The sequence below is a fragment of the Camelus dromedarius genome, chromosome 10 (assembly GCF_036321535.1).
Source record: "Camelus dromedarius isolate mCamDro1 chromosome 10, mCamDro1.pat, whole genome shotgun sequence".
NCBI lineage: Eukaryota > Metazoa > Chordata > Mammalia > Artiodactyla > Camelidae > Camelus > Camelus dromedarius.
The window spans coordinates 66,122,010-66,140,563 of record NC_087445.1 but is presented as its reverse complement, the minus strand read 5'-3'; the positions used below and the strand labels follow the sequence as shown (position 1 = coordinate 66,140,563).

At 35.4% G+C, this 18,554-nt stretch overlaps 1 protein-coding gene across 1 annotated transcript in view; it reads left to right on the top strand.

The window, feature by feature from the left end:
* MEGF9 (multiple EGF like domains 9) overlaps window positions 1–18,554 on the top strand; it is a 74,968-nt gene that overhangs the window by 29,201 nt on the left and 27,213 nt on the right. The window contains exon 2 of the mRNA XM_010998268.3: window positions 7,128–7,329. Coding sequence (XP_010996570.1) covers window positions 7,128–7,329 — 202 coding nt within the window. The remainder of the gene's footprint in view (window positions 1–7,127; window positions 7,330–18,554) is intronic.

The window sequence follows — 18,554 nt, the reverse complement described above, 5'->3', positions numbered from 1 at the left end:
ATTCAAAGTCATTTTCATGGTCTTTGTTTAAATAAAGTAGGATTTTTAACGATGACTCTCAAAGGGAAATAAGAAATTGTATATGAAAAGAGAATGGGAATCCCCATCATCTTTATCTTTCATTTTTTCCCTCTTCTCCCTCATTTGACACAGGAGCAATTACAGTCTAAGGCTTAAGTTGAAGCCAAAGGGAAAAGAAAAGACTATTTCTTTTATTAAATAGCATTTAAAAATTTTTGTTTTTTATTGAAGTGTAGTTGATTTACAATGTTAGTTTCAGGTGTATAGCAAAGCAATTCAGTTATACACATAAATACATATGTATATATTTTTTCAGATTATTTTTCATTATATGTTATTACAAGAAATTGAATATAGTTCCCTGTGCTGTATAGTAGGTGCTTGTTGTTTCTTTTTTATATATAGTAATGTGTATCTATTAATCTCAATAAATAGCATTTTAAATCCTAAAATATTCCACAACTCCTTTTGAAGTAATCAGCTGAAACATTAATCAGTTCTTGCTGTCTTAATTGTAACATTAACTTTGAAAAAGACTGAATTATTAGTTGAGTCCCATGTTGACTTAGCCACAATCTAGCTAAAATAGTTGCTTGTGGTATACCAAAGCTTCACTCTAGCAAAATTTAAGAATCTAATTTAGTAAAACCTCATTGCTTTTTTAAAAAGTTTTTTTTTAATTTTTAAATTTACATCCAATAAAATTTACTCGTTTGGTATTCAGTCCTATTAGTTTTGACAAATGTACAATCAAGATACAGAACAGTTTCACTTTGCCCTCAAAATTCCCTTAAGCTCCTCCTTTATAGTTAGCTCTTCCTCTAATTCCCAGAAAACCCTTGATCTTGTTTCTGCTCTTATAGTTTTTTGCCTTTTCCAGAACATCATGTAAGTGGAATCGTATACGTAGATTTTTGAGTCTGGTCTTCATTTAGCATAATGCATTTGCTAATCCACCCATATCCCTGCATGTCAATGGTTCCTTCCTTTTTATTGCTGAGTAGAATTCCATTGTGAGGATGTACCACAGTCTATCTGGTTCACTAGTTGAAGGACATTTGGGTTGTTTCCAGATTTGGGTGATTATGAATATAGCTGCTATGAATATTTTATTACAAGTTTCGGTATGAACATAGGTTTTCATTTTCCCTGACAAATACCTAGGAGTGGAATTGCTGAGTCATATGATAAAGGTATATTTTACTTTGTAACAAACTGTCAAACTGTTTTCGAAAGTGTCTGTACTATTTTGCATTCACAGCAATAATTTTTGAAAGTTTCAATTGCTCTGCATCCTTCCTAGCAATTGATATTGTCAGTTTTTTTTGGTTAATTTAATTTGAGCCATTCTAATAGTTGGGTACCTCATTGCCTCTTAATGTGCAATTTGCTCTTCGACTTCCATTCAGTAGGTGTTGTTATAGTGGTTGCATTACATGTATAGAGAATAGAACTGCTTTTATCTACTTTTGCAGGCCAGACTATGGTTCAAACTCTCTAATAACTGACATATCCATTTTGCACCTAGAATTTGAATGACTGACTGAATGAATAAATAAATAAACTTTATCAGAGCTCTGTGTATATACTTACCAAGTGATGATGTTCTAGTGAAGATCTAATGTGTGACCAGATCTTAAAAATATTTGTTATATTGCATACTTACTTTGTATTATATTCTTTGTCTCATTTAACTTTTTAACATTAGAATACAGTTAATAGAGGAAAAAGAAGGGAAAGGAGAAGGTAAAAGAATAGATTATTCCCTGGGAAGTTGGGAAGATGTGTTTTTTCTTTAGCTTTAGGGTACAAAGCAGGAAGTGGTAACAGTTGTTCTAGTGTGATGAGTGCTGACGTGACTCTTGTCACATGTCAGTCCATAAAGCTCCTCAAATATTTTATATCCTGGAATCAGCTTATTCCCGTCTAATAATAAGCAGAGAAATTCAATTTCTCCATGATTATGAGTGACCTCCAGATACTGCCTTACGAAGCGATTATGTTTTCCTGAAAGAGCTACTAAAGTGTTCTTATTTTTTATTTCAATGTATATTTTCAGGTAATTTTAAACTTACTAACTGAATTTTTAATATTTGAAATTTTCATTATAAGATTAAGTAATGAGTCTTAATACATTTTAAATACATATCTTCTAATTTTTGCTGCTTTGAGATTGAACAGGAGATGCTATCAATATTATAGTACATTTGATATGTCTTCTGAATATGGGGAAGAATGAAGAGTTTTGGAATGGCCATGAACAGTTTTTCTTTCTTTTTATTTTTCTGGTATTCGTAATAGATTTTTAAAAATACATTCTCTCAATATCTGAAGGTACTGAAAAGCAAGAGTGAAATCACTGTTGGAGGAATGAAAAGGAGTCAGAGATTGAGTTTTGCAATGATTATTTCCACAATTTTGCAAGAGGCTGTAGATAGAATTTCAGGCAATATTCCTGAACCAGATTCCTGTGAGTGTTCTTTGTTACTTATATTTTCAAGTGTTTTTTCAGTAGATATGCTTGAGTGCAATACTTGTTTTGTAATCATTTTAATTCAGCAATGAGGTGTTTTATCAATTAACATTTCTTTGAGATTTGCATCATAAATTGACTAAGAACACAATTTTTTTCACTTTCTTCTTCAAATCTTTCACTTCTTTTTTATAGTTCTTTTTTATCTGCAGAAAGCTAACACACATTGTACCAAACTGCCTTAGTCTCCAGATATAGTTAATTACAGCACTCAGAAAGGACTTCAAAAACAGGCACAGAGAGACAAAGGACACATTAACTAGGACATATTATTACAATTAATGTATTTTTAAAAACTCCCGTCAAAGTGGCTACAGATACCAAAACACAATTAAAATTCTCTAGATAATGTAATGGACTTTTTTTTTTTTTTAACTGAGTTGAAGACATGAGTCGGTTAAAAGTTGGACACAGGGAGAAGCCTACTAAGTAGGTGTATGAAAGACCCAGAAAAGGTCTTTAACATGTTCAAGGAGATAACCTCTTACCAGGACAGGTGTTTGTGCACAAAGAGGGGACTTACGGGATTTCTAAACAAAATTACTCTTTCTCTTTTCTTTAGTTAGTGCTGAAATTTTTCATCTCTTGGCCTTGGTGAGGAACATTTGAGAAAGTGCAGTGTTTAATTTAGATGCAGTGATTGCTTTGGATACTCTACATCAAAAGCATCCCATAAGTTCAAGGTCTCAGAGAAAAACACCCATTTATTGTCTCTTCTCTGGGCCTTTATATTTCTATTTTTAAACAGTTTGGCACCAGATTTTAGTTTCTTATTTTTCTTCAGGGTTCAAATCACTGTATTCCATTGCCCTTCAGAACCCAAACAAAAAGAAAATATATCTCCGCTAATATATATGTTACTCTTCTCTGATTATTTCTCTGTAGAGTTTTCCTAAGGATTATAGGGCATTGAAAGGAAACTTGGTATTCAAATGATAGAGAGTTTATTCCATGTTTACTCCTAGGCAACAAAATGAGCCTTTTGGCATTTCATTTAGGCTTGTCTGTGATTAGCTTTTTGTGTCCTTCTCGTGTCGTTTCACTCCCATTAACATACATGCTAGTGACTTACCATCAGTCATGTCACAGACTCCTTTGTGCCGCCCTCGGGTCTTAAGTTTCAACCTCATTAAAAAGTCAGCACTTCATCTCTTGTCTTTGGATGTCTGTCCTTCCCACTGCTTTTATCCATTGATTTGTCTTTGCTTCTTTTTCATATTGCCAGTCTCCTAGTAAATTACGTTGTTTCTGTATTAACTCCTGTCTGGTTCCATATGAATGTCAGGCTCTGTGAAGGCTGAGAGTTTCCTCTGCTCACAGGCTAACAAGCTATCCTGACACAACTGAACGGATGTTCATAGTGCTTTATAGTATGCTTAATAGTATGTTGCTCATACTATTCATTTAATTTGGGTCATTTCAGCTGAGGTTAAACACCGAGATAGGGCCTTGAATTCTGAACTCCAAGCAGAAAAGATGCATGTGTTCCCTGGTACTTAATGTGCTTCACTTCAACTTCCTTTCCTTTGGTTAATCTGAGGAGGAATGTTAGTGAGATAGCGTATTTTTGTCTTGATACATCACCTTCCTGGATGGTACTTTATCCTGGCACTAGCGTGGCCTCTCGCTGAAATATTTGCAATTCACTTCACTACTGTTAGGATGATTAGAACCGAGGGCATATAATACATAAACGCTCTTTTTCATCCTCTCTGAAACCATGTCCTAAACCCTTCTGTTTTCATCATTGTATTTGTAGGCACCCATATTGCTAAAGCATACAGCCTGGCATATGAAGGATTACCCTCTTCTCCTCTACCCAGATGACCCACAGCTTGGATTCCTGAATGTCAGGATGCTAATTCATTTCACAGACATTGTCCAAAACTGTCATGGTAGTAAACCCAGTCCCAGGCTTTCAGATCTCTTCCACGGGGAATAAAAAGGCTGTGGCCTGTGACATCTAAACTGTGTTTAAATTACTTTATTTGGTATCCCTTTCCTCCGGCTATTGTATTAATTATTTCGGCACTCCAGACCACTTCCCGTTTGTGTGTTGGGGCTGAGTGTTATAGGTACTATCCTATGCTCTGTTTACATATGAGAAAAGGAGGGCCCAAGGAGGCTAACTCACTTGTCTAAGTTCATAAAGGTAGTAAGTGGTAGAGCTGGATATAAGCCTGTGGTGTCTGCCTCGATGTAGTCCGTGCTCATGTCTGCTTCACTTTACTGCCTCTTTAGATTATTGTCCTATGAGACTTCTAGGTGGTAGATGTTGTTATGGCTTCACACTAGGGGCAATAGAATTAGAGTTTATGGAGGAGTAAGTTCCAGCTGATTCTTGAAATATGGGATAGGTTTGAATATGTGGAGAGGAGATAGTGTTCCAAGGAGCACAGAGTGAGTAAAGGTTCAAAGATGGGACTAAAAAGAGTATGTTCAGGGGATTATGAAGAGGTTAAATCAGCTCTATAGAAATAAATAACCAACGATCTTGCTTAGTACTGAAGGTTTATCCACAGGACTTTATTGAAAAAACATACTTAGTTTTTATCTCAAAGTTCTTAGATTAATTGGATTCTTTCAGAACATGTAACCTAATTTTATCTCATTTGTTGGGAACACTGATTCAGGTTTCAGATGGACGTACATTGGTAAGGAAATAACAGGGTACAATTCTCAGTCCTTATTGTAGAGTTTTATATTTGTTCATTTTTCTTGAGCTTGTTCTGCCCACACCAGCATAATTTGGTTGGTTTAACTTGTGATGAAATTGGTCCAGCAGGAGGAACTGGATGTATATTGGAATTATGCCAGGTTTTGGAAGATTATGTTATATTTAGCTTTCTGGTCATTTTTGGTGGAGTGAAGGTCTTGCCATGAAGTTGTTATTGGCAGGTTTACAGACCACTAAACATGGCTTCCTTATTTACAAAAACAACACACACACAGAGACGCACACACACACACACACACACACACACACACACACACACAGAAACTAGAAATAATATAATGTGAAAATATGTAACTGTCAAAGAAACGTCATGCTTACATAGCCTAGTAGCAGTAAGAATCCTGATTGATATGGGGAGCTGATTCCTAAGTTTACGACTGAAGAAATCAGAATTCTCCTTTTGGGTTTTATAACTAATTCACCGCTCAAACTTAAAATACACATACATAAATAAATCACCTTCTCTCTCTCTATTCATTCATTCATTTGGTGTATTTACCAATTAGAAGAGGTATGAAGAGCAGGGAGATAAGCTGACACCAAAGGTTAGGAACTGAAGTGTGGGCCAAGAGGTGGCCAAGTGGAAATATCTTTGTGGAATCCTTTGACTTGTGTAGATCAGCTGCTTGTGATGACATGAAGAATTTTAAAGGTTAATTTCCTTGCCCAGAACAGAGAAGCAAGCTTCTTTATAACTTTCTATTTAAGACTCTGGATTTGCAGTTATCCAGTAACTTTAAAAAAAAATCATCAAACGTTACATTTTTTTTTCAAGCAGCTGAACTTTTATCTGTAAGTATAATGCCATTTTATATAGTTCCTTACCTATTCAGAAGTATAATTTGTACCATAGATTCCTCTGGGCTTTTAAAACCGAGGTTTATAGCTATTTTGAAATGGGGGCTGTTCCTAAAGTATGTACAAGGCTTTATTTTATCTGCAATTGATTTTAACTACATGTTTTTACATATGCTTACAAAGTCTCATGTTGATACTTTGTCAAACAAGTTGAAAATACATTATTTTCAATAAAATGAGTGTAAATAATAACCGAAAACAAATCCTAAGTGACCTTTAAATGTATCTGCATTAAGAGGCTAAAGCCAATGACATCTAAATATTTTCATTCAAAGAACTGCTTGAAATATATCTAAAGGAAATGTTTATTTTCTAAATCTTTTAATTTGGGAAAGAGATTCAAATGGTGATTGATTTTAACCTACTGATCAAGATCCTCCTGTAAACATTCTCATCTGGGAATTTTTCCTCATTTCCTCACCTTAAAGTTTCAGTTCTCCATTAATTTCTTCCTGGGAAGAACCTACTAGTTCATGATTCCAGCTGTAGCACGATCATGTCTGACCTGTATAAATTCCCACAGTCGACCATCTGAGCCTTAGGCTTTTGCTGCTATCCAATGGGATTATTTATTATCTAACATGTTGTCATTCCCAGCATGTGCTCTCCGTGCCTTGTAGGTAAGCATAGGCCCTGCCTTTGGAGATTTCTAATCCAGAAAAACTGATACTATACAGACCCACCCACAAATTGGAGCGTAGGGTGAGAGGGCTTGAAGATGAAGAGTACCAGAAAGGAAATCGAGAATGTTAGTTTTATAATTATATGAGTGATAATGTAGTTTATATACTTTACTGTGTATAATTCTTAATTTAAATAAACTAAATAGGATAGAAAGTGAATTTGAACTAGGATTAATTTTATCCATCTTTACGAATTTCTCGTGAACATTTATTAAGAAAAATAAAATAGAGTTCATTTTATTAGGAAAGCATTGAATCTCAGTTGATAATATCTCTTTCCTTCTTTTCCTTGCAGAATATGTATGTAACTGCTCTGTGGTCGGAAGCCTGGATGTGACTCGCTGCAACCACAGCACAGGGCAGTGTGAGTGTCAGCCAGGTTATCAGGGTCTTCGCTGTGAAACCTGCAAGGAGGCCTTTTACCTGAATCGTACTTCCGGGCTCTGTCTACCGTGTGACTGTAGTCCACATGGAGCCCTCAGCGAACTCTGCAACAGGTAAGCTGCAGAGGTCAAAGGTAAAGTTAACTTTACTTTATCAAAAGAAAAAGGCCCCTGCTCTCAAGGACCAAACTGGCTTAAATAAAGCAGGAGAGGGGCCACAGATATACAAAATACTTCATATATGTTTTATCACTTTGTGTATTTAATGTCAAGATTAAAAAGCTTCTAATTTACTGACTTAGTTCTTCAAAAGCACCTGGGTCACCAGTTTCTCTTTGTGATAATTTCTCTGAATTTCATGGAAAAAAATATTGAGGAAGCAATCTGTTTTCTGGAAGCAATATCTCCAGGCATTTCCAGTGAAAATGTTCTTGTTAGATTCATTAACATGCCATTGGAGTTTCAGGAAACTTGTTTTGGGTTTATTTTTTCTCTTATAAAAATTCTAAAACTGTTTCTTTGCACATGTAAAGCTTAAACTGGATAATATCCTAGTTTCTTTAACTAGCATGAAAAAAGACTGGTTTAACTCTATGTACCAGTACATTTTGGGGGACCAAAACTAGATTAAGCAGAAGTTGTCTGGAAATTACCTTTAAAATAGTAAATTATTTGCAGGAGACTTAATCTAGTAGAGCATAATTCTCAAATTGCCCCATAATCTGAGAATTTGCCTTCTACTGCACTGAAAGTAATTATTCTTTGACCTTGTGTGCGATAACTTAGCTTTTTGTAGACCCCATGTCAAAAAGCTGAAGAGCCAGTGTTACTAATGGAAAAGAAAAGAGCTGTAGGATCAATCTAACCTGCGTATGGATCCAAGATCTGCTGCCACTTAGGGGCTCTGTGTTTCTGCAAGTCATTTAGTTTCTCTGAGCCTCAGTTTCTTCTCAATGTTGTTGTGAAGGTTAAATGAGTAGAATCTATGTAAAATATCCAACACACATCACTCAATAATTCTGGTTTCTTTTAATTTTAAAGGAATATTGTTAGCTTAACCAGGGAATATTTTAAAAGAACTTTTAGCTCCTTGGCAGAAAAGTTTCTTTATACTTAACAATAGATATTTTGGATGCTTTATAAATCACATTGTATAGTATTATATCATACTGTATTTCTATCAAAAATACAGAAGTGAAGTTGGTTAAGAAGTATATACTCTCAAATGCAGTAATCATCAACGTTTATGATGCTTAGTATTTTTAGTTAACTGTCTAAATCCTCACAACTCCCTTTATGTAGGCTATTAAATTACAAAGATAATAAGTGGTAGAGAAGGAATTCCAAATTTGGTCTTCGAAGTCCAGTGTCCTTATCACCATGCCGTATGACTTCTAAAATGAGAAAACTGATAATCACTTTGTTATTTGAGGTGGAGAATATAATAGTTGCATACCATTGCTCTCTTTACTCACCTGAAAACATGCCCGCACAAATTATATACTAAACGTTCATATATTTCTTACCATTTTATTTACTTATTTATTTATTTATTTGCCAAAAATGTCTACCCTGAGTCTTCTTGTTTTTAAGATTTTTTTTGAGCAATTTTAAGTTTACAACAAAGTTGACAAGAAGGTACAGAAACCTCCCATATACCCCTTCTCCACCCACATGCATAGTCATTGCTTTTATTTACCAGCGTGGTACTTTTTTTTTTTTTAAACTAAGGATGAACGTACACAGACACATCATAATCACCAAAGCCCACAGTTCACCTTAGTTTGAATAACAGTGTAATGACATAGATACACATTGTTATAAAGTCATACAAAGTATTTTCACTTCTCTAAAAACATTCTGTACTCCAGAATGGCATACGGAATCTTTCTTTTTTCCTTTGAAAAGAGGTTCAAAGCCTTATGTCTTGCTATTTTAAAAGATGAGATTTGCATAAGTTTGTTCAACTTAGTATCTAGTGGCTTGTGCACTACTTCTTTTAGAATAAGATTCTGCAAACACATTTGCTTGGATACTTTTGGAGAGATAAATAACTACCATATTGGAGGAGAAAGAAATGAGAGAATTGAGAGTTTTAGAAGCTGGAGCAAAAGGGAAAAAGTAATACTAATATTTATGTAATATCTTACTGTTTTCATAAGTCTTTTACAAATTATTTTTGATTTATCTTTTCCTTGACTATGAATTTCATTAAGTGACATAGGCTAAAACATAATTCTGAAAATAGGTAGTTACTATGAAGTAGTGGAAAGGTGCACTGGACTAATGATCCACATGTCTAGGGCAGGGGCCTATAAACCAAGTCCATGAACCAAATCCAGCCCACTGCCTGTTTTTGTAAATAAAGCATCTTTGAAACACAGATGCTCCCCTTTTGTTTATGCATTAGCTGTGGCTACTCTTGTGCTGCAGTGGCAGGGCACACTGGCTAGCTGTGACAGAGACCGTATGCCCTCTAAGCCGAAAATACTTCTTGTCTGGCTCTGTAAGAGTAAGTTTGCCAACCGCTGGTTCAGGGTTCCAGTCATGGTGGGTATTGCCTGGTAAGCATGTAGCTTTGGTCAAGTCCCTTTACTTTTTTTAAGCATTTGTCTTTTCATTTGTGAGGTGGAGGTGATAAACCATGTCCTATCATCCTCCTGCATAGAGTTGTTTTGTCTTAAGGATCAAGCAAGACAAGGCATGTGTAAATTTTTACAATCTGTACTTGTTAGATAGACAATAAAAATAGTAATAGTGACCAGTTACTGAGCACGTCCTATAGGCTAAGGCACTGTGCTAACTGGTGTGTGTGCGTCGTCTCCTTTAATCTTCACAAAAATGCCCTTGAAGAAAGCATGGTTATTTTCCTACTTTGTGAGAATTTTGATGTTTAGAGAATATAGTTAACTTGCCTAAGTTTACAAGCTAAATCTGCTGTTCAATCCAGTTGAACAAATACAATGAACAAATGCTTATTCGGTGAAGCAGAATGACTTCACAGTTAATGTTTTTCCTAGTGGAAAGCCTCTTGGTATTTAACACCAGATATCTTAGAATGTAATCAATTCAATGTGTTTTGGCTGATGAGTATATAAGAAACATTTATATTTATGTCCCAGAAACTCAATAAGGCCCTATACAACATTGTAAACAAAATAATATGTGAGACGTCTTATGTTAAATTCCAAATATAATTGGTAGAATTTCAGAATCTCAGGTAGACAATTTGTAAAGTGCACCACATGTCAACAAAGAGGACGTGCAGCATGTCACTGCGTACGAAGCAACTCTTGACCACCATAGGAATTGTTTTTGATGAGGAAGTGATGTTTGAAGCATTTTTACATCCTAACAAGGGATTTGTTAGACATATACAGGTGTGTGTTTTACCGTGTGTGTGTTTATTGTGTTTTAGTTACAGTTTAGGAGGTTGATTGGTGGTTTTGGGTTAACATGTAAAGTGTTACAATTTTTTTCATTTAAAATATTGGAAAATAGGTTCCTTGTTAGCATTTATGCAGAATATCTGATTTTCAGTAAGACGACTGATGCAAGGCAGTAGTGGAAGATATTATTATTATTATTATTATTATTATTATTATTATTATTATTACCCGTTCTACATGGACTACTTTCTATGTGTACCTGATAGGTTCTTTTATCCTTATAGGTCTTTTTAAAAAATAAGTAATATATGATTTTTTACTATCTGCATAATGTCAAAGTATGTCAATTTTTTTTCACATCCTTTACAACCGTCTTCTACGTCTTCCAAGGAAGGACCTTGCTTCCCCTGCAGCCCTTACAAGTGATGGCTGTTTTTACTTTCTCACTTCTCTTACGTCTGGACTTGGAGTTGGAATAGATGCCTTCCTTGTTCCTCATCGCTGCTCCCAGAGGGCTCTCCCTCCTGACTCACTGTTGTCTCCCTGTTACTGCATCTGTCAAAATTCTGGGTGATTTCACTGTCTATAGATGATCCTAACAATGCATTGGCCTTTCAGTTTCTTGATCTCTCTTCCAATAAGTTTTCCTCCATGCTCCTGCTAATCTTTATTTCTTTTACTTGCTCTATTTCTTGATTGTCTTTGGCCCCAAGGATAGGCATATTAAAAATTTGAGATAAATCTATAGTTCTTTTCTATGAGTTACTGCAGAGTAATATTTAATTCAAAATTTTTAAACAGTATTATTTCAGAATGTCAGGCAATTTGTCAGAACAAGCAGTGCCTCACAAAAGTCATTTAAAAACCTGTACTTAAAGAAAGTCATTAGAAGGGAGGCATGGAAGCTCTAAATCCAGCTCTAAGCACCGCATTTCTTACTACCAGAGAGGAAGTTAAACTGACATGAGACTAGAGGAACAGAAATAGGAAGTTTCAGGACTATGTACTTTGGCAAGAACATATGGGTGAACCATGAGGAAACATCTCTTTGTTTTGCTCTTCTATAAATTATATGTGGGTGAGTTAAGGGAAAAAGGAAATTATAGGCAAATAGTGTGATTTGTAGTAGGAAGGAAGTGGAATCTGAAATTAGTAGACTTTGCTACCATTCTTGATTTATCCACTTACTAACTGTATGACCTTAAGATGGTTGACCTCTCTGAGCCTCAGTGTTTTCATCTGTAAAATAGGATTAATATATATAACATGAAGGATTTTTGTGAGAATTAACTTGTGTGTGTGTATGTATGTGTCTGTGAATGTGAGTGTGTATACCTGCTTACATTGTAACTGGCACTTAGATTCTGCTCAGTAACACCCTAGTAGTTGAATCTAGTTTTGTTTGTTTGTTTTTTAAGTGAGGAATAGCATTGGTGACTCACAAAAGAGGAGAATTAAATCAAGCAGGCTTGGGGATGAGTAGGGATGGAGGCGTTTGTTTCTGTTGGTAGGCTGAAAAAGAAAGTGTTCTTTATAAAAGAAGAGTTTAGCCTTATTTTCTTCCATTTTCATAAAGAAACCTATTATACCTTTTAAAATTGGACACTTCATATTTTTGAATAATAATAGCTGAACTTAATTGAATACATGCTAGGCACTATCCTAAGGCCTTTACATGTAGTAATTCATTTAATTCTCACAGCAACCATATCAAGTAGGTGCTATTATTATTCTTTTCTTTTATACAGGAAAAGAATTGCAAGTTGGTAATTTGCCTAACTTATGACATAGTAGCCAGTTAATAAGAGTTGAGATGGGAACATATGCAGTCCTGATCTAGAGTATAGATCAGAATTTCTCAGAGTTTCAGATACTGAGCCAGGTGAGTGAGTATTATAAGAAACTTTGATGCTGTGGTGCTGACTTCTTGATATTTTATAGGAATTTCTCCCTATTATGTAGTTCACGATATATAAATAACTCTCCTTGGGAAGGACTAATCCTAGTTTTAGCTTAGTAGACATTGAAAATATTAGAGAAAGTTTATAAATATATGCTAAATTTCTGAATAGAGTAGCTTAGAGTGGGGAAAAAACCCCAGGAATAATAAGGAATAGATTCCCAGAGAAGGTGGGAACTGAAATGTGCCTTACATGTAGGTTATGCTTTGAGAAGGCAGAGAGGTGAGAAAAAAGATTTCCTAAGGTTATACAATGAGGTGAACAATCTGATCTCCTAATACCTATGCAAATTCTCTTTTATCTTGACCTCCTTGATCTCCTTTTTAAAAGAAATGGAAGTAGAAAGGTGGACTCAGGGTGGGATGGGATAAACTGGGAGTTCGAGATTTGCAGATACTAATATATACATAATAGATAAATAACAAATTTATACTGTATAGCACAGGGAACTATATTCAGTATCTTGTAGTAACTTACAATGAAAAAGTATATGAAAATGAATATATATATGCTCGTGTATGACGGAAGCATTATGCTGTACACCAGACATTGACACAACATTGTAAAATGCCTATACTTCAATAAAATATATATATATATATATGTATACAAAAAAAGAGTAAGTGGAAAAAAGTTTTCATGAAATAAATCTATTGTTTTTGTACCCTTAAGAAAGAAAAGAAAAGTGGACTCAGTTCTGTCCTAATTCTCTCATACATCTAATGTCCATGAATGAACAGCTGGCTTTTAAAACATTTATCTCCCTGTTCTTTCTGCCCATATAATTCAGTGGGAGTTGCCCCAGTGAGGGTTGCATTTGGCTGCAGGAGCCAGATGTGGGTTGAGCAATGTCTTTGTCAGCAAACACAAGGCACTTTATGTACTGACAGATGGCCACCCCCTCACATCACCATTGGTGTTCCAACCTGTTTAATTGGGAAGGAGTTGGTCTACAATATCTTAACTTTTCATTTTGCTTTTGCATTTCTGATATTTTTCTGATTCACATTTGGACATATGTTTAATAAATGAATAGAGAAATCAGGCAACATTTTATCTCAATAAAGACGTCCACCTAGTGAGATCCTGAATCTCTTAATGCAGCCTTGGAATGTTGTCCGGGTTGACTTTGTATGTAAGCAGTTATATATTGATTTGAGATTTTTTTTAATGTATGTAACTATGTAGTTGGTTACTGTACAAGGTACATCATTTTAAACTGTCTCTGTGAGAAAACAAAAAAGTTCTGTTGTGATGTAACATGCTTTTCCATAAAACCTGTACAGTGTGTTTTGAAATATTTACTGCTTTGCATTTTTAATTATGGGAATGTGCCCCAGGACAGAGGGCAAAATTTTACTCATGAAATAAACTTATGCTGAAATACATATCAAGTAGAAAGATGACAGAATCTCCAAGACTCACATTCGTATGGGGCTCTGAAAATCATCTCTTGTGTAATAATCAGGAGTAACAGTGGCTTGTGTAAACTCTTATTTATTACCTTGCCTATAATTCTGGGATATCAAGAAAAAGTTATCTGATCACTAGAAACAAAAATGGAGGAAACCTTTGTTGTTTTATTTACTCATTTGATGTAATAAAAGCATTGCATTTGCCAACTGTATATCAAAAGACATTATCCCTGTGCTCAAGGAACTTGAAGTGGAAAGACAGAAATACAAACAAAATATGAGTATTTATAAAGTACACAGGAGATTCAGGGAGGTCTAGTGAGGAAGGTGAATTGAAATTGAAATCTGAAGGATGAGTAGAAGTCTGTATGAAGGAACAAGCCATCTTGAGTAGACTGCAGTGGCTCAGTATTTCTTAAAGGCAGGGAACACTTGACAGTGGTAGAGAGGAAGGGTTGAAAAGGTGAGACTTTTGTCTGTTGGTTTACTGTTGTCTCTCTAACACCTAAAACAGTGCCTGATACAAGGTAGACTCAGTAAATACTTGATGAATAAACAGAATGAATGAATGGATGAAGAATAAACAGGGCCAGACCATGAAGGGCCTGGTATGCCATGAAGAACATTGAAATAAGGAGTAATATCGGATTTGCTCTTTAGAAATATTACTCTATCAGAACTCTGATGGATAGAGAGAGTGAGCTCAGGCAAAGAGACCACGGAGAAGACTATTGAGTAACAATCCAAGGAAGAGAAGTTAAAGGCCTGATCCACGGAATTGACATTGGCATTGGCAGCGGTGCTGGTGAAGAGGGAACCAATGTAAGAGATAAAAATCTGCAGAACTGGATAGAGTAAGAGAGAGAGACAGATATGACTCCCATGTTTCTTTCTGGCTCTGGCACAGGAGTAAAGAGATAGTCTGTTAATTAGATAAAGAATGCAGGTGGGTAAACAAGTTGGAGGGAGATAATGATGATGTTATGTTCCAAACATGTTCATTTTGAAGTGTCTGTGGGACATTCAGAGATGTCTGGTAGCCAGTTGCACATACATTATATGCCAAACTCAGGAAATCTTATAAGCCAGCATATTCTTATGCTCTTTTAGAGGAGACAAAACAAAGCCTCATAGCTTTAACTTTACTTAAAATTAACTTTATTCTATACCCCAATCATTATTCTTACAATTAAACCAATTTCTAATTAAATGAACTTTTTTTGGGTACACTTCAATATTTTTTTCCTTGAAGGTGGAATCTTAAAAGATAGCTGTCTTGGTCATAAAGCAGGTAACTGATCTTAGCCTTTATCCTTTTGTGGTTCATTTGTTTCAATAAATGTTTCTACAGTGCCAAATGGTTTATGTCTTAGAAAATAAATACACCAAGATTCATGTCAAGTTCACAGTAAAACAGATTAGACTAAAATTTGTTAATAAATGGCCAGGCAGGGGCTTATTCAGAAAAAGGCATTGAGTGCATTGAGATTTAAGTGTAAATAATGCATGTCTATTAAAGTTTGGAAAGCTCTGTGTGTTTTTCAGTGCATTTCTATCTTAAATCCTCCCTTCATATAGAGCATGATCTGCCCTCCTGGTCTTCTAATTATTAACTAGATAGCATCTGTCATCAAATGAGTGAAAAAAAAACCAAACAAAACACTTTGTCCTCCCAGCTATTGGTGACCTTTGTGAACATTAACATAACATGTCACAGTGAATTGATACAGTTGCTATTGATCAGACATGTAATTTTCCTCAACTGTATTGCTGAGTCCTCTACTTGTTTTATTCAATTAAGCCACTTTTAGGCCAGTCTGGACTTTTTTAAAGAAATATTTTAAAGTTAAAGTTTTATTATTGATAATATTAAAATATTATTTATTTTGCTTCTTCTGAGAGGCTCCCCCAAATCTACAGTTACATATATGTTTATAGTACAAATAAAGTTCATGTAAATGCAGTATTTGCTACCAAGGTATTCATTTGTTCAACAAATTATGTGCAGGATAATTTAATAGACCTTGTGGGAAATAAAGAAGACAGTGGGAAGACCAAAAGAGTTTCTAGTCTAGTAAGGTCACTGAGAAATACAGATATATATAAATGATTGTAATACAAAGTAAAAATTGACCCATATCATAAAATGTAAAATGTTTAGGGGATTAAGAAACTGGGCGATACCATTTTAGCTGGAAAGGTCAGAGATGATTTCATTGAGGAGATAGGCTTTGACCTCAGTTTTGAAGGAAGGAAAGGATTGAGACACACAGAAGCGGAAAAGAGCATTACTGAACAGGAAACGGTGAGATTAACGTCTCAGAGATGTGCTTACACAGGATGGAAGGTGGAAGAGGAGTGAGGGCAGAGCAGATAAATCTGGCAAGTCCTGCTGGGGTCAGATCCCAGAGGGTCTTAAGGGCCAGACCGATGATGTGGATTTTATGCACAAAGCAATGTTTGAGCAGATGAAAGGTCAGCACTGTGTTCTGGCAGCAGTCGGATGAGCAGATGTGAGTAGAGGGAGGTCAGGGACGGAGTGAAACCTAGTGAGGTAGGAGACGGTGTTGAGAGAAGGGAGAACAGTAAGCATGGTGATCTGTCCCGTGGTAGTGTTTCTGCACATAATTCTCTAGAAAGTTTATGATTTTTGCATTAACACACACAAACCTAAAGCCAGTTTGTGTTTCTAAGTTAAGTTTAGGGAATTGCTCAGTCCCAGGGTTCCTTCTCGGTAAGCCGTACGCTTACCGTTCTTCCTTTGTTGCAGCTGCAGGAGTTGAATCTGCTGTCCTCTGCTTCAGTAGTCATCACCACCCACTGTATCCCATGGGATTTTTATTCCCCCATAAGCCTTGCTGCTGAGTGTCGAGCAGTGTCCCCATACCCATGTTCTTTCTGTGTTGCTAAAAATAAATCTGAAGGCCCTTTCCCTTTTAAGAATTATAAAAACAATTCATCTTCATAGAGAGGCCTGTGGGGGTAGCAAATATAATAGATATGGAGAAGTTGAAGGCTTATATAACTGACAGACTTTACACAAACAGAGTTCAAGGGTAGGCATACCTCTTTTATTTTTCCAGTGAATTACTCTGACATATGCCTTAATAGCATAAATCAGTGCCCTCCTTTTGAGTCAATCTATTCCCCAACAATTAAGTACTAATTTTCCAGTAACTCTAGGAGTCAGTCAATCCTCCTCTAATGCTGAGCATCAGAGGAATGTGATTCTGATCAGTTCACTGATCTTATTGTTCCTCAGTCCTGTATGAGATTGCTGGGTTGAGGCCCGGCTAATCATGACAAGACATCAGACAAACCCAAATTGAACATTTTACAAAATACCTAACCAGTACCCTTCAAAAGCTTCAAGGTCATAAAAATCAAGGAAGGACCAAGAAACTGTCAGATTGGAAGAGACCAAGGAGATAAGTAAATGTAAGGTGATATCCTGGATTGGATCCTGGAACAGGAAAAGGGCCTTAGTGTAAAAATTAGGGAAATCTGATAAAGTCTGTAGTTTAGTTAATAGCATTATAGCAATGTGAATTTTCAGTTTTGATGAATGTTCCATGGTTATATGAGAAGTTAACATTAGGGGAAGTTGGGTGAGTGGTATACAAGAATCCTCTGTACTATCTTTGCAACTTTTCTCTAAATCTAATATTATTTCAAAATAAAAAGTTAATACAATTGTTTTTTGGAGCAGTCAGTCAAGGGAGTATGGATAGTATTACTGTCTTATTAAGAGGGCAGAATTGGTCCTGGTGACAATTCTTAGCCCTGGGTCCAGAAGAGGAATTTAAATAAGGAAATGAACTTACTTTGCTGGCGTAAAGATCTGCCACTTTAGATGTATGATCTTGTGGTTGGAATATACAATCAAATTCATAGCCTATTTTAATATTCTAAATATATTTTTTTCCCTAAAGTTTTAAAAGAAGAGCTTCTAAAGCTTATGTTAGTAGATTTACGTTGAAATAGAAGAATGTTTGTTCCCACAGAGAAGACTTTGTCTTCCCCGTGTCCCTTGAAAGAAAATTAAATCAGCATGACTTTTTCCATCTCAGATGCTTTTTTTCATAGCAAGAAATATGTTTCCTACAGGGTAGTGAGATATATGGGACTATTCATCTTTTTTCTCCTTGGATTTGCTTTCCACTCAGAATACCTAAATTTGTCAATACCAGAAACAGATTTGGATTTGAAGTTTCTCAAGATTTCCTTTAGAAAAGAGCATAAGAGCTTCAGCCATGATTATATTGATATTCAAACTGTATAGGACTAGTTTAAAATTATTAATTTCATTATTATTAAAATCACTATTAAGATTTTTTATTTATTAATTCTCTGGTATGATATATTCCAGTGGTTTCAACAATTTGGGTTTTTTAAGCTTGCTCCTGTGTTTATAAATTCAGTAGGTTTCTAGGGAATGTTGATAACTAATATCTGTAAAGTCATTTACAAATAGTGATGTAATAGTAACGTTCTCCTGTACATTTTCGTATTTGATTCCAACAACAACCCTGAGAGATAGGTAACTATTGTTATCCACCAAATTACAGGTGAAG